We start from the raw sequence: 24,095 nt of genomic DNA on the forward strand, positions 1-24,095 counted from the left end.
GCATCACACACTCTATGGACATTAACAATCCCATAGCACAGTCAACAGGCTTCCAAGATTTAAAGGAGAGCATCTCTGCCAATTTCTAACTTGGCTGATTACACTCTGTCTACTAAAGTTTCCTCCTGTGGTTACAGCTGGACTGCCTTGATTTCTGTCCTAAAACACTGCTTGGGATTCCTGTCCTCATTCTCCACAAGGAACGGCTCCTGGTTAGAAATGCGCATGTGCTTGTATGCAGAGGGATTCCTACATCCAATTTCTAGATGCCTTGGGTTTCCGTGGGACAAACAGACATTATATAAATACCAGTCTGTATTTTTCCACAAATTGCTGCTTCAGCGTCAGACAAAAGCAGTCTGAGCAGCACCCAGTGTCCCACAGAAAGGTGGGCGGCCATCAGACAAGCCTTTCTTTAGAGAACACACAGTTAATTCAAACCCCAAGCGCACAACAGCCCCAAGGAGAGGGAGAACTGAACACTGCAGTTCCCTTCCCCAAAGATCACAACAGCCACAAAACGGGGAACTAAACACCGCAGTTCCCTTCTCTTTCCCTTCCCTACCAGAAAGGTTTCAGATCCCATGTGTAGCATTTAGAAGCTACAGGAACACACTTCTGCCACTGCACATCAAAAAAAAGGGCAAGACCGGTAGTATCTTGCTTTGCTGGATTGAATTAAGCAAGAACAGAGGGTCACTTCTAGAAAATCTCCTACCCAACGGTTATGAACAAGGTTATAAAAGACAAATTGCTGGCATATTTTCCCTGGGAGCTTTACTGATGCTTCCTGCTGCCTGATGTCACTCCTGTCCCAAACAGTCCATCTGCAGTTATTTGAACTGCTTCGCCTCTTCTTCCTTGTGTGTATTTAATCTGACCTCTTCCAGACTTGAAAGGAAAAGGAAACTGCACATAACAAACATGGTCATGGCATGAAAATATAAAAATCCTTCATCTAAATCCTGACAGCAGCAAGAATGGAAAAGGGGAAAAAAATAGAGACTTTTGTCCCCAAATTTGCAGGAATATCTGAAGTTAAGTCTTTAAGTCTTGCTGCTTCAAGCTAAACTTCAGTTGAGATTTTGTCCTTTGAAATTCACTTTAGAACAGTGATTCTGTTCCTTTTATCATCCTGAATGAAAAGCAGCACTCAAGTCTAGCAAATTCAATACAAATAAAGAGGCAGAGGTGGAGAACGGGGTCCATGAGAAGGAGATAGTGGGTTTGTTTGAACAATCACATTCTTTTGAGCATAACTAGAGGCAATATAAGGTATTATTTCATTTACAGTCCCCAGTTTGATGAGTGGAAAGTCTAAGAAATGTTTTTTTCTACAGTGCATCCAGCCCATGGAATTCACTGGGAGGGAAGGTCAGAGGAGTCAACATTGGGGCTGGTTTGAAAAGGGCAACAGATAACTTTATGACTGATGACAGCAGCCAGAGTAATGGAGGTGAAGATAAGGAGGAGCAATTTTCATGCTTCAGGCCAGAAGGTGATTCCTCAGAGCAGATGGAGAAGGAACTCTAAAGGCATTGCACAACAGGGCATGCACGCTGCATGTGGGGGTACACTGCTCTCCTCTGAAGCATCACACAACAGTCATCACCAGAAACAAGGGCTACACAAAAGGAAAGCAGAGGCAGGAAACCCGGGCTTTCCAGAGTAGCCAGGGCTCTGAGTAATGACTAACAGTGAGCTGGATGTTTCTGAGCAGGCACAGAGTGTGATGTGGGCTGGCACACAGCAGTATTACGATGGGAAGAGCAGGTTTGATATGTCACTCCCTCCAGTTGCATGAAGACAGCAGATTAATCACAGCACATTTCTGTGAAACACCAGAGAGCGGCACTTAAAGCAGTAAGAAACCTCAATGTCATGCATAGGGCAGAAAATGAGAAGCAGCAAAATTGTATTACAAAGAAAACCCAAAACCAAAACACACTTTGAAAAACCACAGTGCTTCACTTTGTCCAAGAGCCCTGGGAGAAAGAGCCTTCATTTCCATGAGGTCTGTTAAGTAACTCGTGGAGTCTGATCTCGTTTTCAGTGAAACCAGATCTGGCACATGTTTCCATGAAAGTCAGGCTCTTCTCTTCGGTGCCTACCTACAACATCCATGTGGAAGGAAGGTGGTGGTGCAGTGGGCTCCAATGCCACATATACATCTGGCTTTAAAGAGCCAGCACACACCTGGATAAGTGATCTCCTGCACTAATACAGTGTCTTTCATGCAGTACCACCAATGCAGGCCAGAAAGGTAGCGACTGGTCTCGTCTGCATGCAGAGAAACTGAGGGCAGAAAAACTGAACATCATCCTGTTCATATGCAGCACACTCAAAGGTGAAAATCAAGTCTTAATTCCTAGACCAATTTTAACCAAAAGAGTAACTCATTTTCAAGACTTCTAAAGGCAAAGCGAAGCTGAACCGTCTGAAACTGAAGTGAATGAGGCAGAAACTGTCACATACTATTTCGTGTGTAATTCCAAGCAGAATGAAATGGAATCCTCCCCTCAATAACTTGTTCAAATGCATTTCAAATGTGGATTATTGGCCTGAAAAGCACAGCCACTGCAAGATCCATTATCTCTAACTTGGCTCAAAATAACCACCCCTCCGCCCATCACAAAGACACGATAACCGCTTCCAAATACCATGTCCCACTTCTCTGCAGCCTGCCCTCACCACTATCTGATAGGAGAGGGCTGTGCCTTGCTTCCTCTGAACAAAGAATCACATTCAGAGCTGTTGCAATAACCAGACTTCGTCCCATTACATCTTTCAACTGAAGAGTCAAAAACTATTGTACAGAAACACAAGTAATGTGCTTTTCTGCTGCAGACCCCTGTATTAAGCCATGGCATTTCTGCTGGACGCCCCGTTTGGAGAAGCCTGGTATGCTCTCTGCTGCCAAGATGTAACCAAAAAAACAGTGGCTTTATTTAAAAGACAAGGAACTGCCCAAGGAATTAATTCTTAATAGGAACAAAGGCTTTTTGATGTCGGAGCAAAAACGTTCTTGTAGCTTCCCAGGAATTTGTGTCTGAAAAATTGAGAATAACATAATGAAGATTTAGATGTCAAACGACTTCTTCAAAAACAAAAAGTAAGCCATAGTTCACCACTGGAAACATGCACATTAATGGGTTATGAGAAAAATTACTCCTGAATGGAGTTGATGCTGAGTTCCACACAGTTCCAAGTGACTGCTTAGCATTCTGAATGCAAATAATGCAGAATAGCAGGATTACATGGATGGAAATGCTCTCATTAACAGCCATCATGAGACCTCAGAATCAAACACATGATGAGCTGGAGGTGGACCTTTAACATCTTCTGTACTTCGAATTTCAGGCTGGCCTTACACCCAGGAATACACCCGGAAAGACTTTTACTTATCCTTAAACTTGGTTATCCCATCCCTGGAAGTGTTCAAATATGGGGTTTGGAGCAACCTGCTCTAGTGGAAGCTGTCCCTGCCCGTGCCAGGGGGTTGGGACTGAGTGAGCTTTAAGGTCCCTTCCAACACAAACCATTCCAGAGTTCTATGATCTTAAAAAAGGGTGTTAAATCAATGGAGAAATCATACCATCTGCCTATGCAGGAGGATATGGCATCGCCTGTCTAATCTGAGTTCAGTAACTATCAAGTTTCTATATTCATTCCTTTCCTTTGAGAACCATGAGAGAAGCAGGAACATCCACTGTTCTTGACATGCTTCCTACACTTGAAGTGCCAACCTAAAACTATTCCAATAACCAAACCCAATCAGGGTGTTAGCTGCTCATATGCCCAGGACAAGGAAAGGTGTCTAACAGATGCACAGTGCATCAAAAGCCTGGTAGGATTCTACTGATTTCCTCTGAATAACAGAACATTATCCTAGGGATGGGATGGGCCAATAATCTAATGTTTTGCAGAGTGTGTCATGCACAGACTGATTTCCAAATCTAGGACTGAGGAAGATTTTCTCTTTCAGTCATGCCATCATCAACTCTTGGATACTCGCATGCCTCCATCATACACTGGATCAGATTCTAGCATCAATGTTTTCATCTCTTAAAGCCTGAATTGCTTTAAAAAACCCCATCTGAACAACCTCAGCCCCTGGGAATAGGGTTGGCTTCAGAAGCATCACTCGAGTGCTCCAACTAGATGATCTAATGGTCTCTCATGGCTTTAAACTCTACAGACTCAAACCTCAGTCAGTTCCACAACAATGCTCCCGAGCAAGTGGCAGACCCAATGACAAATTAGTCCATAGATTTTAATCAGAGCTTAGTAGATTCAGATCAGGCAAACTGAGATGACTCAGAACTGTCAAAGCAAGAGACATACTGATTATAAAGGAAAAAGAAATAATCTCCATCTTTCCACGTCTGCAGAATTCCCATTAGTCATCTTCCCCCTAAATATTTATTGCAGTGTTTACACCACAGTAGCTGTAGGAAAATAAGGGAGATTCTGTTCTCAAAGTGCATCTATACTGCAATAAGGACAGAGATACACACCCTAAACACACACTGATTTGGATAGCAGTGGTTAAGTCATCACAGCATAAGCTGTTGTGTCTCTCTGTAAGTGTGCAAGTAGGTGCAGTAGGAAAACCACCCGAAAACAAGTCTCTCCAAACACACTAACACAGACACCCTGGGCAAAACCCACTCTGCCTTCACCCTGACTCGATTCAGAGCTTCCAGGATTTGCAATAACCCACCCTGCCCTCTAAAGTTACACACAGGCCCCATCTCCCAAAGCTCAGTTTTCCCTTCTACCCATCTTAACATGGAATTAAAGCTCTGCTGTTTTTATACACACAGACCATCTTACTGTAAATGTGTACCAGAATAATGCATAGCAGAGCTGCAGTACACAACAGTTACTATGCATTTACTGTACATATGGGTAACCTACACACAAATCGTTGGCTGTGTCATTTTCTTCACTAGGCTCTCTACTTCCTTTATTATTTTCTCTCTAATGGGCCTTTAGGGATTTTAAGCTCAGATAAAGAATTAATCTACATTAGCTGTCTCAGTTTGTGTCTGGAGTAAGAGGGAGTGGTGTGAGCCAATGGAGAAATAAATCAGTGTTTGCAGTGTAAGAGCCAACCTTCTCCTGAATATACCAAATCTGGTGCTTGATAGAAGAAAACATCAATGAACAAGCCCTAGGTCTGCAATTCCAGTCTCCCTGGAACATCATGAAATGTCCCCTTTTGCAGATGCATAGATGGAAAAAGAAAATAGCCCAGCCTCTCTACTTGAAGAGTCACACACAGGTTCTCTTGATACACCTTTACACAACAACCATTTAAGGTTGTCTGCAACATCACTTTGGCTGTGGTTTAGAGAAATGCCCTTGGCTTTTGTTCCCACTGCATTAGCAGCCTCCAGCTACTTCCTGCAGCCAGTGAGAACACCTCACAGTGTTCAAACATAAGAAGGGAAGATAAAACAATGAAGTGTTAGCCACAGTGTAAACTAGCTTTTAAGCCTACAGCCTGTTTCAGCTCTGGCTGATTCAAACTAAACAAAAATGCAATAGCATGTCAGTGCTGCAGTGTAATGAACAGACGCAGGAGTACCCAGCTTGGAACTCATGTGCCAAAAGCAGCTTCCAAGTGCAAAAAGATGACAACACACTGCTTGTCCGTCTGGAAAGTGGTCCTTGCCTTAAAAGTTCTCAGCCCAGCTGCTGGAAGATGTTGCAGTTTCACTGAGCCACATCCTCCAGTTGACACAGAAGCAGGCAGTGATGCTGAACTGCGTTCCGGGTTTAGTGCTGCTCAAGGCTGAGCAGTGTAAGTTGGCTCAAGGAGGAAAAAGGTGCAGCAAGAGCTCCCAATGTTGTTATTGCTACAGAGAAACCTCAGATCTGGTGCTATCAAAGCTGCATCTTCTACCAGCTCTGATTTCACAAAACATCCACCTAGTGTCCTTAATCACTTCATTCCTTTACCAAGATGTACATCCATCTGCTTTCCCTGTAACACAGTGACCTTCTCAGCATGCAGGATACAAGACAAGACTGCTCCTTTTCATCTCCTGGCGAGGCTACAAGAACTAGATACCACAATGACAGGAGCCTTATAGATCTTATTAGGTTAAAGGGTGCTTGATATTATTGTAAGGTGCATTTCTTCCAAGCCCTGGAGCTTTATCCTGCCTCTTTGAAATCTGAGCAGTAACATCTAGCCTGAATGATTAGTATTCTCCCCAAAAATATATTAAATCATAATCTTCTCCTTCAGAGCAATCATTCTAACCCCGTTCCAACTACCGTATGAGCAGAGAAATCAACAGGATTGCCACTGGCTTCAGCTGAATCAGAATGGGATTTGTGTTCAGGCCTACTGGTATCATGGGAATTCAATAAACTTAAATACTGTCCATCTTCTCTGTGCTGTACATTCTAGAGATGTAGAAGAAAATGGGCACATAATCAGTCTTTGGGTTGTCCTCTACAAAAGAAGGGATCCATCCCTTTAGTCTTCTGAGTATTGTGGTACTTACATTCTGGCTTTAACAACTGCAAATACCTACCAGAGGTTTGAAACTCAGTTTTCACAAGAGTAACCTCTGATGTGGAATGTTTCCATTTCTATGGTCTGTGAAGGAACAAATGCTCATTTACAATATAGAGATTGCAAATGAATTTTACTAAGTCTGTCTGTAATAACCCTTTTTTCCCCCCTCCAAGCCTGCAAACGTGCAACTGGTGTTCAGATACATGAAGTACAAGAGTAACTTTTACAGTGAAATCTTCAAGCAGATTTGTAAAAGCAAAAACCCATCACTTGATAAATTGGACAACTCAGCTAATTCCCAACTTGAAAGCGTGTGGCACTTTCAAAAGAATTAAGTGAATTTGCCACTGGCTTTAAATTACTGTCCTAGTTCTTACTGGGCAAAACATCAAAGGAAGTGGAAAGAAAACCTGGAAATACTACTGTACAGAACTGAGAGAGCGACTCTCTAACGAGTTCTGCTGTTTGCATTCATTCCAGAGGGAGTCAGGGTGAAGACGAGGTCTAACAAGTACAGCACCGGAGCATGGAGCCCAACTCTGCCTACAGGCTACTCTTCACCATACAGTTCACTTGAGTTAAAACTCCTTGTCCATGGCTAGCATCACACCTACACGTACCAACTCTAAACTCAAGTTGATAGACCCGCAGCAAATATAAAGCTAAGGGATCCCACTCCATCAGCTGCAAAAGAATGTCACCCACTAGAATTCCAGCCATTAATCTTTGTCCAGCTCTTCTGAGGCCTCCAACACCTTCCCTTTTCCATTCATGTGCTCAGAAAGAACAGAGAAGCTCTCCTGCAATCTGAATGAGAATTCATAGCACGGCTTTGCCCACTGCACTTTAAGAAACTTGGGACATGCTGCCAAGAAACTCTTCACCTCCACTGGACAGCACCTCTATGGAAACTAGCACTTGAGCTAACTCATGCTGGCAGGGCTGAGACAGGCAGGATTTCTGATGTGCATAACCACAGGGATTGCAGTTGGCCTCTGTCCCTCCAGTCCTTCCTATTCAACACGGGCTTCCTAACAGACTCCTCTCCCATAATGGATGCCTGTGGTTTCATTGATTCATGTCTGCAAAATGACACAAGCCCCACTCAGAGAGCTGGCCCTGCACAGGGATGCACAGCTCCACATCTCCAGACACCTTTCATTCCAAAGAGGTTTTATCTTGCCACCTATCTCAGGTAACAAGCAAAAGGCAAATAAGGGAACAGTGTTGAAATGAGGAACAGGAAATCCTGGCTGGGAACTAAGGGTCTTGCTTTGTAAGGAAAAACGCCAAAGAAGGATATTGATCCCTTTGTTGTCAAGAAGAAAATGAAGAACAAGCTACTCTCAATTTGCACTAAGCACATCAGTTTTCATTAAACTGCATGAGATGCAGAGAGATAAAGAACTTGGCACTGCAGCTTTCCCTTCATTTTCTACAGCTGCTTTATACCTTTACATTAAGCTCCATCTCTCTGCAGCATCAAGCCCCCACTAAGAATGGAAGTGCTGCAAGAATCAGGTCTCTAATATTAAAGCTACTTACTCTTGCATTAAAAAAGGAAAAGGAAAAAGCACTTAGCACTAATTGGCCACTATTTGCCTATGACATTTTGAATCAGTATCAGAACTTTAGAGCTGAAGTGATAAACTGTTCTATTATTGGAGGATCAAAGTACCAAGCTTCCCAAGAGCAGGAAGCTGTTATTATCCCCACTGTAACTCAAGGAACTTTTTGCCCAGATTCAGCACTTTCCAGAGTGGGATCCACTTTTGTTGCAGCAACACCTCCAAAAACTGGAGCATATACAAGTGGCCAAAGAGTAACTGATGTGCACAGAACCACCACTACTTTTGTTAGATACATTCTGACAAGGTGCCAGACACCCCTATCTGAAAGATTCAAGTAGCCAGAGCAATTCATCCGTTAAACAACGCTCCCGGCTCCGTTCCTGGGAGGGGTACACTCTGATCTGTACCTAAAGCAACTGGTCCAACCAGCACTTAGTAACATCTTCCAGTTTCAAAGGTAACCATGAGCTGGCCAGCTAGAAAGCTGTTGAATATTTCATATTTATGTTCCAGTTTTATCAGCACATGATTCCTGGCAAAGGCACCAAAATCCATTGCAGCATTTTAGGCATTCAAGCATAAGTTAAACGCATTGGACCCAAAAGCACAGGCTCACTCTGGTAGCAAGAGGATAAATGTGTTTATGACTTTGGACTAAGGCAGTTTGAAGCTTGGAGCCCCTTGACACCTCTGAGCAATCAGGCCCACATCTAATCAGCAGGAGACAGCTCTGCCAAAACTCTAGAAGGCAACAAGCAGCTCTGAATGCCTCAAGAGATGGTTTAGAGCCTCTATAAAGGGACCTGATTGATAGTAAGATGAAGTGTATGATAGTTCCTAAACATCAGGCCTGCTGGTGAAGTTTCAAGGTGGGTAACTGAGAGCTAAAGCACCCAGAAGTCACCAGACACTTCTAGAAATGTTGCTTTTCAAAGTAAGAATAAGTAAGTAATGGTGACACGTCTTGTTCATGTCAGCAATACCTTTAAGTCCACAGGATTAGTTTCACAGGGAACTACTTAAGGAGTAGAGTAGTAATCACAAAAAATAAGAGGAAATAGACTCAGGATAATGTGGATTAACAAAAACTAGAAAGGACTGTGGAAGTGAGAAGCAGCACAGCCAACTTGGACATCAAATAAACCACAGACACAGCAGTAAAAACTGGGGAACTAAATCAGAAATAAAGTGTTGCCTGCTACTCTGAAGAGTCTAACTTTCTGCTGTCAGCAGTGCCAAGTTTTCACTTTTCCCTGCTGGAAGCGATGTTGGGATTGCCATCAACAAGATAATTTGGAGACACAAATCACACTAAAGCAAATGGAAGGAAAAATGGCTATGGAGTGTTTCTATCAACAGAAAGGAAGACACACACTTCTGCAGTAGGAATGGGCTCTTCCATCCTTCTAGAGCCCTTGTCAGGGTCCTGCTGCACAACAGCGGGCTTGAGTTAGAAGCATCCTGCAGGAACAGTAGGCACAAGGCAAGCAGCAAGTTGAAACAAATAGAGTTTTGCTCTCATCTGACATGATGTACCACTGTCAGGCCTGTGAAACTCCTTTGATCACAGACTGTATTGAGCCAACTTTGCAGAAGATGTACGAGGTTTGAACATGAAGCCAAGAGCTGATGGCTTCAGCTATCAGAAGTTATCACAAATCAAACCATTAGTAAGAAAATCGTATTCTCCAGCACTCTCTCTTCCTCTCTGCTCCTTTGCATTTCTGCTCCCATAAATCACAAGTGTAGCTGGCAGGCACTGGTTTACATTTGAAAAATTACTGCCATTCCTAAGACATGACGCAGCTGATTGTAACTCAAGCACCACATGGTATTCTGACAAAGTAAATACTTCTTCACGACATGAACAGTCCCATGCTCCGGTCCCTGCAGCAGGGAAAGAGGTAATGGCTTGAAAATAGCCATTAGGGGTAATTACCTGCCAGTTTACCAAAAAACCTATACAAAAAGGAAAAAACCCCAACAAAATAAAAGATACTGGATTGAAACTCAAAGGCTATTTGCCACCATAACAGTTTCTTCGGTTGCATGGCTAAGGTATTGTAGCCATAGCAAGTGGCCACACTTCTTCTGCAACCAGATCAAATCAGGCCATTCCCTTTCTAATAGTCACCCATGTATGCACATACTTGAAGTGCAAAACAGGTATCCCTGGAACAGGATGTGAAGAGGCTGGAAAAGAAGCTGTCCCAAAGTTTCTCAACCTTTCCCTCTCAGTCCCCAGCCTTTAAATGCACCAGATCCAAACACTTTCCACACAGCAACTGAACCTCTTTGGTTCATCAGCTTCCCTTCAACCCAACATTTGAAGACGTCTTCTAAATAAAACATGTTAAGAACAGATGATGGTTAATGAAAGAATTGTTTTTACAACTGAAGTGCCACAAGTTAAAGTTAATGCAAACCTGTGTTACTGCCAGCAGAAACAGAAAATAATTACATTGATGATTGCTTACGCTAGAGTTAATAACTTTGAAACACGTAATAAAAGTTAACTACTGTGGGGAGCCATTCAGGTATTCCTTCCTTCACAGTATGCTCTTTCGCCTGAAGAGTCTGTATGAAAGGCATTCTGCAAAGGACACCTTCCTTTTGAGAGAAGCACTGGACCAAGAGTAGGTTAGTTCCCTTGGATTGGCCCCAAAACTGACCAGCCTTCAAGGAAGATGTACCAGACAGTATCTTTCCTTCCCAAACTAGAGGTGAAGCACATTGCAAGGAAGCTTTGTGAGACCCAGAAAATCCCACTGCTTAAAGAGACAAGATGTTGATGATCTGCAGTGTTTTTGTCCCTCTACAAGGCTGAAGCTTCCAAAATCCCATCTGTTAGTGGGTTGAAAACCCACTGCAAGTGAGAAAGTGTAAACCATTTGTCTCTCACGTATGCTTCCCTAAAAATGCTGCAGTTCCCAATCTCGCACTCTCTGCTGTCTGCCATTTCAAACACAGTTCATATGCCATCTGTACTATCCATACTAAAGGTTTAACCAATTGAAGACAAACTAGAAGGCAGCAAATCAATCTGAACCCACAATCAACAAATGTGTAGAATATAACCCAGGACATAAACCATTCTGAACTGAAATGCAAAAAGCAGACAAGTGACATTGAATCACACTGTGTACTTCTTGGAATTTCTTACTGCTTTGGTATGATTTATAGGGTTATGTTTAAAATAAATGCAAGTAGTTCCATGTTAGTTTCCGAAGCACAGATTACTGTGTTTTCAGCGTGTCTGAAAAGAATGAACTTCTATCTTTACACTTCACAACTAGCAACTTACCCATGCTACCAGTGAATGGAAGTTGTCACCATCCGATGGCCTGTATCATACAAACCAGTGGCGCTACCCTCATTACAAGCACCTTGCTAACCGGCACCAGTAGGCACCTTGGTCAGCAGGCAGATTACTGGCCCCAGCAGCTCATGTTTTCCTCTCAATCCTCACCAACTGCTTCGAAGTCAGCACAGAATCAGTGAGGGCTGGTACCTGAGCACAAGCTTGAACGCCACACAGGATGCAACTGTAGACAGAAACCCGACAAGTCTGCAAACCTCAAGTTGACAATCATAGCATCAACTGGATTGGAAAAGACCTTCAAGATCATCAAGTCCAAGCGTTGCCCCAGCACTGCCAAGGCCACCACCAACCCATGTCACTGAGGGCCTCGTCTACATGGTTTCTAAGCACTTCCAGGGCTGGTGACTCCAGCACTGCCCTGGGCAGCCTGTTCCAATGTCTGAGCACCTTTTGGGGAAGGAATTGTTCCTAATCTCCATCTAAACCTCCCTTGGTGCAGCTTGAGGCCGTTTCCTCTTGTCCCATCCCTTGGGAGCAGAGACCAGCCCCCTCCTGGCTCCATCCTCCTGTCAGGCAGTTGCAGAGAGCGATAAGGTCCCCCCTGAGCCTTCTCTTCTCCAGACTAAACCCCCCCAGGTCCCTCAGCCGTTCCTCATCACACTTGTGCTCCAGGCTCTGCACCAGCTCCGGTGCCCTTCTCTGGCCCCGCTCCAGCACCTCAATGTCTCTCTTGCAGTGAGGGGCCCAGAACTGACACAGGATTCGAGGTGCAGCCTCACCAGTGCCCAGTGCAGGGGGACAGTCACTGCCCTGGCCCTGCTGCCACACTCGTGCTGAGCCAGGCAATATTACTACTCCATTAATGCCTGATAAAGCCAGTCTCTGCATAAATACTTCTGTTGACTGCCTGTGTATTAATCCTATCAGTTCCGGTTGCAAGTTACTGACTCTGTGTCAGTTTGGTTCATGTGTCTGCATACAAGGACAAGAAGTATCTGAAGCTGTCTGAACACACAGGAGTAAGGGGACGTGCGGGCAGAGGCAGCTTATCCCCCACCCTGCTTACTCACAAGCCAGTGCCCTTTCAGGGAGAGGAGCTGTCAGCAGCAGCAGTTGGCTCAAGCCAACACAAAATACCACCCCGGAAGCTAATAAAAAGGAAGCCAGAGGAGTGCCTCTGATTCATCCCACTGCCCAAGGCCATTCTTCAGGTAGAAGAGCCTTGCTCAAAGCTGTGCTTAAAAAACCCATCATAATCCAACCAATGATACCAGCATTACAGAGTTTGATTCTAATACCAAAACCTTTTAATTCCTTATACTCACAGTAGTCTCACCAAGTCATACACATGGGCTCCCCTATATAAACAGCCTGGGCTGTTACCTGCACAGAAGAAACAAAGTTCAGGGCGTACAATACTCCACACCCTCCCAGTTACCAGAGCAGAAACCAGATAAGGTTGTGCTGTGTGTAATATCTGGGAAGCTCAAGCCACAGTCCTGCGAGAAGTGGGCTGCCTCTCTGCAAAGCCACTGTGAAATCACGTGGGGAACTGATTTCAAATGCACTCTGTGAAACACTGTGCAGGATGAGGTTCTTTACCTTTAATGTCATGGACTGAACTGGAATGAACCACCGCAGGGGAGCTGGGCAGTTAACACTTTGCAAGCATGAAATTCAACATTTTTCTCACATCAAGAAGTCCACTGTGGAACAAGGAGCACAGAAGATCACTCTTCATTACAATGATCAGAAGTTGGTTGTGTCATTAGTGGTTTCCTGTCTGTTGTTCTCTGCCCAGCCTCACAAGCAACCTCAAAACTGGGTGGGTTTCAATCTGTCAAACGCTTAAGAAAAGGCAAACTTACCAGCAACACCATTGGTTATGTTCCTCTGAGAGAAAAGCGAGCCAGCACCCAGCAGTCTCCTTTTACACATGAAGGAGACAAGGCAGAAGGCACAAAGTGTCAGCGAAGCTTTCACCACACCTCGCCCTATGTCAAGATTTCCACCCCCTGCAAAGCTGTAGCCCACAGTCCTGAATTCACTCATTACAACCTTCTTATCCTGTCAGCACTTTTTCTAGCCACATCTCTAAGAGAGAACAGTCATTTTCTGCTGCTATGTTAGAGCACTCTTCACTGTGAAACATGCTGGAGAGGCAAAATTCTAGAGGCCAGTCCTGAACACGCATGACTCCAGTAACCCCGCGCTCCCAGGGTGCGAACGGGACACAGACCACTGCCTCCATCCCTGCGGCTCACAGAGGGACCACCCGCTGCTGAACCTGGAAGTGGAAGAGAGCAGCACCAGCCGAAGGGAGAACCGAGAAAGTGCGCGGAGCGAAGCGAGTCGGGGTGTGCAGCAGCAAAGGAAGGGCTGGAGATAGGGGAAGGACCCGCAGAGGGACGCCGGAGCCGAGCCGCGGAGCCGAAGGCTCGACGAGCGCGAAAGGGACACACGGGGCTTGGGTGGGGGGGAGCCGAGCGGCCCGGGCTGGCACTCACCGACCCCGTACTTCTCCCGCTTGGTGGGGATCCAGCGGGCCATGCCGGCGGTCCCCGCGGAGCAGCGCGGCTCGGCTCGGCTCAGCGCGGCCGCCCGCCCGCCGCCGCCCCGCCGCGCTGCCGGGGGCCGGGCGCCCCGCGCCGCTCCGCCATGCCACCAAACTTCCCGCAGCGCCCAACTTCGCTGCCGGCCCCGCCGCGCCGCGCCGCGCCGAGCGGAGGAGAGGGCGGGCAGCAAGAGGAGGGGGAAGGCGGCGGCTCTGCCCGCCCCGGCGGGGATCACCTGCTCCCGCCCCGCCCCGGAGCGCGGCCCGGCGCTGCCGCAAGGTGCTGGTGGGGCACCGGGGACAGAACGAGGAACACGGCGGGAAACGGTAGTGGGGAGGGCGGGATGGGTGATGCCGCCCATGGCTGCTCCTCAGGACGCTGGTGGGAACAGGCGCAGGCATTCTGCCGCTGTTAAAAACACAGATTTTTAAAAGTCATTCATTAATAACTTGTAACAGTCTTCCACTGTCTAAAGGGGCGACGGGCTTTGTACAAGGGCATATAGTGACAGGCCAAGGGGAATGGCTTTAACCTGCCAGAGGGGAGACTGAGATGAGCTCTGAGGCAGAAGCTCTTCCCTGTGAGGGTGCTGAGGCGCTGGCACAGGGTGCCCAGAGAAGCTGTGGCTGCCCCATCCCTGGCAGTGTTCAAGGCCAGGCTGGACACAGGGGCTTGGAGCAACCTGCTCTAGTGGAAGGTGTCATGTCCATGGCAGGGGGCTGGAGCTGGATGAGCTTTAAGGTCCCTTCCAACACAAACCAGGCTGTGATTCTATGAAAACAAAAGGGTTATTTTAAAAGCACTCCAAGTGTCTAGCAAAATGGTCACAGAACTGCACTCTGCTAAAGACACAATGTTCTTGTTTGTAAGATTGACTTGGCACTCAATGACGTTAAACCTCCACTTGAGCGCGGTGCTGGGAACCAGGACTGGATGATAAAGTATGTCACAGCCCAGGCTCCTGCAGGGCAGGGCTGGTGCTCTGACCTCGACCAGACTGGCTGGCTTCTGGGGCTGTGCTGGCAAACTGGGAGAGGGATAGTCAGTAACACCTACTACTTAGGCCCTGAGTTATGCAGCAGCATTGCAAATCACAACGGCAGATTGTGAACAAAGAGTCAGGTCCGAGCTGAGCAGATCCAGGTTCTCGCCAGTTCTCTGGCAGTCCAAGTAACTAGATCTTTTCCTAGTGCCTGGTCTCAGCCCACATCCCTGCCCTGTGCTCCATACTACAGACTCTCCCACCTGTGTTTCCAGTAAGTTTAATTTGCCTTGCTCTTCACCGGTGCCTCTAAGAGGCAGAGTAATACCAGTAGTATATTACTTATATTTGCTCTAACAAATAAACTTGTTCTTTGCAAGCAGAATTTTGAACATAAGGACACTTGATATCACTGTTAGCCACAGTATCATTGTATAATTGTTTTTCTAACAATATGTGGTGATCTGTCATCTGTCAAGAATGTGTGGCCCATGAATATGTTACACATAGCACGTTACTCATCTAGCTGTCATGTGCAGAAATGTTACACCCAGTTTCCACCAGAAAGCCAAACCCTTCTCTAAAATGATGCTTGGATCTTCTCCCCGGGCTGCTCATGCCATGGGTGAGATGCTCCCAACTACATGCAGATGTGTACAGCTGAATCACTGCACGTGAGAACTCTGCAGCTTAGAGGCTAAACGTGGGCTCCTTCACTACTGAAATGGCACCTGAAACTTCAACACAGGATGTCAATATGCAGGATAAGAAAAAAGGAGAGATGTGCAACTAGTTAACTGGAACTGGTTAACTGTTATTTATAAAACACTAATTCAACCCAGCCAACCATGATCAGAGGTTGTACTGGCACATATCTGCAGTCATTGTTCTTACGCACAAAACCCTGCAGCTCCAGCTAAAGATTTAGTAGCGCCCCAGTCCTTGGGCTGTTTTTGTAGAGCTGGGGGCCCACAGAGAGCACAGGGCACAGCCTGGAGCCCATCCCCTTGCCACAGGATGGGGGCACCCAAGCAAATACTGAGATATTTTGCAAATCCTTTTACTCTGGAAGATTCACCCAGACTTTTTTTTATGGAAGCTTTGAGACCTTAGCATGAAGAGCAATGTAGCCAGGCTGGCAAGACAAGTGAACAGCTTGTTCTAGGCCTCTCTGCTCTGATCTTGGACTGCCTGGATTCCCAAATGCTCCCTGCTATGAATGGGATATGCCTTTTCTGTGGCCCTTGCACAGAGCAAGCCATGCTAGTTTTGCATCCCCCTGCGTTCCATCCTGCCCAGGGAACACTCCATCCGCTCCTGGAGGGCTGCTCTAGTGATGCCTGAAGTGTTTCAGTGCTTCCAGCTATGCATTCCTCACTGCAATTCAAGGTGCTAACACCTCAAGTTAGTTAAAATGACACATTCACCAACTTTCTGCAGTAATAAAACCAGCTACTCTAGTTACTACTTGCCTATCTTTCATGCTTTGCTCTGGTTTTCATTTGCTGCCAAGAATTTGCTTTACCTGGGTTGGAAAATACTGGCACAGCTCAGGCAGCTTCACTACAAAATCAGGAATCTTCAAGTGAAATCAAGATTTGCAAATGTCGGGGGCACATGAGGGAAGCAATCTCAGCTGTCACTGAAAGGAGGATTTATTTCAGAAAACCTTTCATTTAATTTTATAACACCAAATAATTTTTTCCTTCTCTTTCTTTCTTTCTTTTAATGCTCAAGTGCTGTTTAACAGGGCTGTTACTGGTGAACAGTCTGGACCCAGTTCTTCTCTGCCCCAAACAGGAGCAGGATATATAGTTAAATTCTAATCAGAGATTAACTCGCTCTATATAAACCCCGCATCAAAACCACAGGAGTGAGGTCATGTTCCAGATCAGAGCTGGAGAGAATTTGGGTGACTAAGGTCCATTCACATTTTAAGTGCACTAAGGATGTCATATTACTCCTGGGTCTTTTACTTCACAGTTGAAAGAACAGTATATTTGCAAATTATCAGACTGCTGAAGTAGAACTTTTATCTAAACTCGGCATTTCAAAATGCGAAGTTAACAGAGTCATTACAAAGTCCGTGGCTTAGAAACTGAAGTACTTACTCTAAGACACGTAATTCTAGTGCCCTCCTGTGTTCCAAATAAGAACTACAGTAGCTAAGGAACACACAGACCTTCACTGAATGAATGGTAAAGGGAAGGGAAAAAGGTTTTTCCTGTGATTTAACACTTCAGAACTCTTCTAGTCGCCAGCCTGAATCCTGTCTAGCTTGGATCTGCACACATACAAACCCGAAAGCTGGCGCTTGAGTCAAGCGGTTTACATTGAAAGCAAGAGAAAGGAAGTGGAAACTGTGGAGAAAAACCTAAACTAGTAAAACCATACTGTTCAGCAGAATAGTAAGTGGGTTTAGCACAGCAACTACAAAACTACCACTACAACTAAAGCATCTGTTCATTCATTTAGTAAGTCAATCCCCGTAGCTGATGAATGATCAGCTCTGGATAAGAATTGGACTCTTGATCACCAGCAGAAACCATAAATACAGAGCAGCAGATAAGCCACATAAAGCAATTAAATATGCAAATACACACACGGACCACAAACAGGAGAAAAGAGTGGGTTTAGCCACCTGCCTGCACACGTTTTATCATGGAACAATATTTAACATATTATCTGAAGATCTCATATAGCTGAATATTTCACTGCAAATCCTTGTATAATAATGCTAGGTTTGTACTTAGTCTGCTTGACACTACTGTCAGCTCTTTTTGTTGTTCTGTTAAAGGAACAGATATTTCTAAACCATTCTTCAAAGGACCCACTCTTTACCTGCACCAGTTTCACTGCACTCCTGGTTTTCTGGATCATTCTGCACCAGCACAGCTGTGAGAAAGGGCAAGCATTCACTAACTAAGGCTTATACCTCTACAACCCACCTTCTGATCATCACATGGAGCTAAGGGATGACAAACTTGTACAGCTAAAGAGTAACCAAAGGACTGTGGAAGCAATGCTCATGCATTATTGCAAGATCTCTCTCTTGCACGCATACATTCCCATATGTTCCACCTCCCTGCAGTGATGGAAAGAAACAATCTTCACTGAAAGAAATACATAGCAGCTCTGTGCACACCTCACCAACCCAAGGTCTGACATGAACGGGTGTTCACTGTTTCCTTGGTTTATATGCAGTATAAATATATAAAATGTAACTATTTATAAGCAGTATAAATTGCTTCTTAAGGAGGGCATAGAGTATTTCTCTAAATAGAACAGAGAAGCAAATTCCCCGGGAGGCTGACTGCATGTGATAACACACTGTTATCCTCCATGGACAGGAGATTTCCTGTCCAAAACCGATGTATGTCTGAGAGACAGATCTGTAAAGGTATTCAGATGCTTAATGATGCTGAAAGGTGCCTCGTAGGAATACAGAAGTCAGTCAAAAGCTAATTCCTGTTGAAATGAATCTGAAGTTCCTCAGAAAGCCATTCAGGCTTAGATTCGCTAGTGTGTATGAAGTTAATAAAGCCCTGAAATTGCATGTTCCCAGCACTGTGCCACACAGGCTTATCAGCTCAAATCCAGAAGCTGCGTAGACACTGTCTTCACGTGGTTTACTCGGCTGGGTTCAGCAACATTCAAAATCTTCCCAGTTTTAATGACTTTAGGATCTGCATTCAAATAACAGGCAGGCACAGATTTCCTGGCGAGGTCAAGAGGACTTTCCTTCCCCTTAGAAGCAGCAACTGCCATGATTAGCGTAGCACGGGACATGCCTGTAGACAGCACCACGTAGTTGCCCTGCATTCCCTTCAAGTCAGTCCTGGGGGGTAGAGCTGTTGATTCCAATCCAGTTTTACCACTGCTGAGTGGGGTAATCTGGTGTGGAGTAGGGTAATTGTTAGACAGGTTTATCACTATTTCCCAAGAGGAATTCTAGATGAAATATAACCATTTCTGTTTCACGATTTTGTGCAAATATTTCCAAAGCCGCCTGACTACTGAAACCTGACTCCTTTTCAATTAAACAGGAATGGGGACTATAAGAACCCTCAGGCAGCTTTGGCAATTTCTGCCTTGATGTATCCTTAAGTCAGATGAGCAGGTTCTGAGGAATCAGTTAGTTGGCTTTCCATTTTAATAGCTTTGTATTTTTATGTCTGAGTTTATTAAAATTTCAAAGCTTAGCTTCCCTACCCCTCCTCCATCTGTTTCTTTTTAAGGCAAGACAGAAGAATCTTCTCATCTACTCTGCATTTTATCCAGATGGTGATCTCTCCCTTTGTTCAGACATGAATTCTATCCATGCAAATGAAAGCATCAATCACACAATCAACTTCTGCATTAGTTGCAAAGCTCAGGAGGATATTTGCTTCATTAGAAAATGCAAGGAGTAACACCACATCTGCAACATTTCAGAGTATGTTCAGAGCTGCAAGTGACAGCATGCTGCATGCCTTCATTTACGTGTCTGCACCAACTCAACGTGAGAAGGCCAACAGTAGCTACAGGAGTAAGGTATTAAGTCCCAAATCCAATATTCCTGAAATGAAACACAATGGGAAATGATACCTCAAGTAGTAAACCATTCAGAGATCTCACTTGTAAAACTGCTTTTAACTATCTTCATCATCTATAATTCACTTGAGTCCATTTCCTACTGCCACATGCACTGAGGAAGAGCCTCACGGGCCAGCAGCAAATCCAACTCTTCAGCTCATGAATGAATTACTGCTGGAGCCAGACTTTATTCTTCCTCTTAGTAACTCATTCAGTGCTCAACACATGTAAATCAGCACAGCCTCAGTGAAAGAAATTGGTTTGCTTGCTTCTCACATTCCATGCACCAAATGTCGGTCTCAGTCATGTCAGAAAGGGTTGTGACATCAATTTCTGTTGGAGAGCATCTGATTGATATCTTTCAAGTCATGATGCCAAGATCTTTCCCAACAGCTGGATATGAAATGGTTTTATCTTGCTGTTGAGCTTCTTTTAAAGAGGTCAGCAGAAGGTTTAGGCAGAGGTTATCTTGCAATTCCCTTTGCCTGAAAGACTGCTGTATGTTTGATGAAAAGTTTTACAAGTCAATGGCCTTGGGTAAAATCTCATAATCAAAACTGCTGGCCTGGAATTTGTGGCTCTTTCTAGGGAATAAAAGAACAAAAAAGTTTGACAGAAAGAGACCTTCAGTACTGCACACTTTTATTACAAAATCTGTGCAGAAAGATGAAGATCTCTGCTACCTGTCCTGTCAGCAACCGAGCTGATGAGGTAGGAGGTACTCAAATAAAGCCTGCCAGAAAAATGACACAAGCAAAGTCAGCAGATTCAAGGAATCAGCAAAATAAGACACTGTCCGCTGATGGAAATGAGCAGTTCTCCACCAGGGAGAGTGTTCCTACAAGGATTTGTACTGACAGAAGTTCTGATGGGTTGCCAAAGGGGCTGACACAGGATTTCTTCATTAGGTGTCTGAAGCAGAGCAGAAACTTCCACAAAAATGACCATTATCGACTCATCATTAGACCACTGGAGAAGGAAATCTGTGCATGTGTCTGAGACTGGTATCTAGTTAAACTCAGGGTTATTGCAACCTCCCTCAGCTACTGATGTGAACTTTACAAAAGAAGAATGATGAAAAGCAAGGAGCAAGGAACTCTTCCTTCGAAAATCCTGAAGTAATTTCCTTTCTGTTCTTCACAGTAAATCAGCCTAAAGAACAGGCCCCAAAAGAGGCAGAAAATGGGCCTAAAGGAACTGATTTCACTAGTTGTTAAAGGAAAAAACTCTTCCTTCAGAGAGGAAGGACAGTTGAGGTGACGTTGCTGTTTTAAACTATATTCCACTGCTAATTGCTGTGAAGGGAAAAGCTAAATCTCTTTTTTTCCCCCACCAATCTCTGTGTTAAAGGAATTTTCAGAGCCTGGGACATAAACCAGGGATTCCAAATTTCCACACTCTCTTTTAATAATTGTATTTTATTATTTTTGCTATTAGAGCAAAAGAGCATCTGATGCTGGAGGAAGAACTCTGTCCATTCAAGAACGATCCCTTTTACAACAAGTTGATTTAAACTCTCTCACACACTGGTATTTGTCTATGAAAAGGCCATAATACTTCTCTTTCACCTAGTTGTTGATTTCTACAGCACTAAATAGTCACAGGGTTATAGTTCTGTCCCTTTGTTCTTAAGTATATTAAAAAACATATTCACACACTTTCTAATATTGTTTTCTATGTAAGCAATTGCTTGTAACAGCTCCATGAATGGTTTGGAACTGTGAAAAGGAAGCAGAGAATTTGGCTAGATTTGGAACAGCAAAAAAGTGTCCCCAGGGCAATATGTGTTTAACGGCACCATTCACACTATGAATATGCCCCTTGTGCTCTCTGATGGAATAATTACTGTGGAAATGAATGTTTTAGAGAAATGTATTGCTGATCAAATACTTCATTTCAATGCTAAGGTACTCTGAGGCTTATTATGTGATATTGTTCCCATTTACAATGGAAAATTAAAACTGGTTTTATAATCAGTGAGATACAACAGAGCTCAGCTCATTTCCTGATAGTAGAATACACTTTGTTATTGCTGCCATTGTGGCTTTCTTCACCTACCCATAAGAGAGATTTCATTGCAAAAGACTAAAGGATAAAGGAAAAGGTTACTGAATATGTAATTACAACACGTGGACCAGCAAGGAAAGCTGTGATCAAAGTTTGGTTTAGCACTAAAAACAGATAGAAAGGTGTTTTGCCAGCACTTGAGGAGCTGAGATGAAATCAGTAGTAATGCTCAGACTAACAAGATGAAGACTTCAGCACAGTTCTGGGTGCAGCAGCATGAGCTGCAGGTAGTGTTCATCAGTGAAAGATACTTTTTGCTCTAGCCAATAGTTTAGTAGCTTAGACAGAAACTCTGCTTAATTACACCAGGAGGAATCCAGGTTGAGTTTTTCTTTTCTCTTTCTTACTGCTGCTTCTCTGCTATCCTACAGGCCACAACCCTCAACAGGAGCCACTATGGCACAACTACACTAGAACAACAGGTAGCAAGAGACTTGCAGACTCTGAATTCATCTTTTCTTTTTGTGCGGTCATCCTGCTCCTCCCTCCTCTTTGACATCATGTGAGAGATGAAAAGGAGGAAGTGCTGGCAGGCATTTTCATTAAGAATCTTGGCTAATTCCAAAGTGCCTGTTAGCAGAAGCCCTCGTGCAGCGCTGGTGGTATCTATCCATCACAGCTGAATCACGGCTATCGACTGCTTTATATTTAATGTACATCTTACATCTTTAATGTCTGAAGAGCTTGTTCCCGAAAGTGTCCTCAGCAGGGGTGAGGTGGTCAGATTTAATCAAAATTTCCAAGGCTGGAAATGAGCTTCCAATAATTCTTAGGGGTTGTTTTCAGCAGACTGCAATCAATAATTCCTTTTTAAAAAGCTGTCGTCTTCTTCTGCTCCTGGGAGTCTATATGAAAAGTATTACTACAAAAGTCAAGCTAAAAACACCTATTTCAGTTGGAAGCCTGTTACATGCAGGAGTAGAGTGGGATTTCCTAAGGAGTTCAGATGCACTCTATAAGGAAAGGTCATTGTTTTGCCCTGGTTCAGAGGTTGCTCCTTACAAGAAGAGTCACCATTCAGCTGGTGATGGAAGATGGTGGACAGATAGCAGCACCAGTGGAAGGATCTGCCTCGGATGTCACAGGAGTTTGACACCTGCTTGTCTTTGTTATCGGCAATTCTTTCTCAAATAATAAGTCAATGCTGATAAAGAGAAATATAAAATCAAGACCTTAGAACTGATGAGCTCAAGCGAATGTTTAATGCTGCAGTTTAACAAACAACAAAGGCACTCAAGAAGTCCCCCAATCTAATACGCAGACACGTATTTTGTGACTCAGACTAATCTCCACTCAGTCTGGACCTATAAAGCTGTGGTTTGTTGCAAACAGTTAATGGTTATATGCAACTCGTCAGAAGTACTAATCTACAACTTAAGGGTTCTGGATACAGTGTATTGTTTGCACCCTCAGTAAAGACAACCCCCTTGTATTGACTTACAGGGCTTGATTTATTTGCATAAGCAGCTTAGAGAGCTCTATAGGGACTGCTCTGAACAAGCACAGAGTTTTATTAGGTGATGAGCACTTCAGAATAGAAAAGTAAAGACTGTGTGCTTCTTGTGACTCAGTTCCATTTGCACAGGAATAAATGAGCACATGAATGACACATTCATAGTCCTAAGAATTTCTCCATTCATCTAATACTCTTATGCGTTTTATCTTGCTAATTTTCCTTCTTTGGCTTTCTTATTCCCTTTTCTCCCATTGAAAAAGAGGAAAGAGACATTCACAATATGGAGAACCAAAATGAAGGAACAATACCCACAAAATAATCACCTTTTCCAGGGTACTGCCTGATGCATGCAGTGCTGCTGCTAAGAGACTCTGCAGAGCTTTAAATGGCCTCTGGAAACCAGCTCTCTCTGGCTTGCTTTCTAAAGGGAATTTATTGTAAAGGCTCATTCAGTTTTGATTCTCCAGAGGTTGAATACTTCTCCTGGGAACCCCTCCATTCTAGAAATCAAAGGTTAGATGACATTCAAAGTCTTGCACCCCTCTTGCATATGCAGACCTTCAAGAGAGTACGATGGCTCCGTGCAGTGCAGCAGCCACATAATACACTGAATTCAGGGCTTTTTTCTTGTCTAAAAGGGAGCAGGAAAGACAAAAAGGGCAGCAAAGTAGGCTTGGTTCTCACTGCTTGCAGGAATGGGGTGGAACAGGCAACAGCATGAACACAGACACCATGTTTGTTGTCTCGATGGTTTGTTCTAACGAATCCATTCGATTGTTTCATCCCCCCAGAGAAGCAAAACTTTTACAACTGCACTGGGAGGAAAAGAAATCTCTGCTCTGGGGAAATGGAGATGAGCACTGAGGCTGTGGAGATCCTCAGTCCCCAATGACTGACAAATATATCAACGTTTATGAAAAGACTCACTAAATACCGAAACCTAACGCAAGCACTGGGATGTAGGGAGAAGGAGGGAGTTAGAAATGGGTTCTTTTTAAAGGTCGAAGCCCACAGCCCTCATGGGAGGGGATA

General features: G+C 44.3%; 1 protein-coding gene across 4 annotated transcripts in view; it reads right to left on the minus strand.

Annotated features, from left to right (window-relative positions):
* Positions 1-24,095, minus strand: part of DOCK5 (dedicator of cytokinesis 5) — a 115,720-nt gene that overhangs the window by 63,376 nt on the left and 28,249 nt on the right. For 3 of the 4 annotated variants that reach the window (XR_004390009.1, XR_004390008.1, XM_030509918.1), the window contains exon 1: positions 13,936-14,013. The exons of the other annotated variant lie outside the window; for it this stretch is intronic. Coding sequence is in view for 1 of the 3 variants with exons in the window: in XM_030509918.1 (XP_030365778.1) it covers positions 13,936-13,978 (43 nt within the window). In the remaining 2 variants the exon portion in view is untranslated. Of the gene's footprint in view, positions 1-13,935; positions 14,014-24,095 lie in introns of those variants that run through there. 4 annotated transcript variants of the gene reach the window in all.

The sequence above is a fragment of the Strigops habroptila genome, chromosome 21 (genome assembly GCF_004027225.2).
Source record: "Strigops habroptila isolate Jane chromosome 21, bStrHab1.2.pri, whole genome shotgun sequence".
NCBI classification, from domain to species: Eukaryota; Metazoa; Chordata; class Aves; order Psittaciformes; family Psittacidae; genus Strigops; species Strigops habroptila.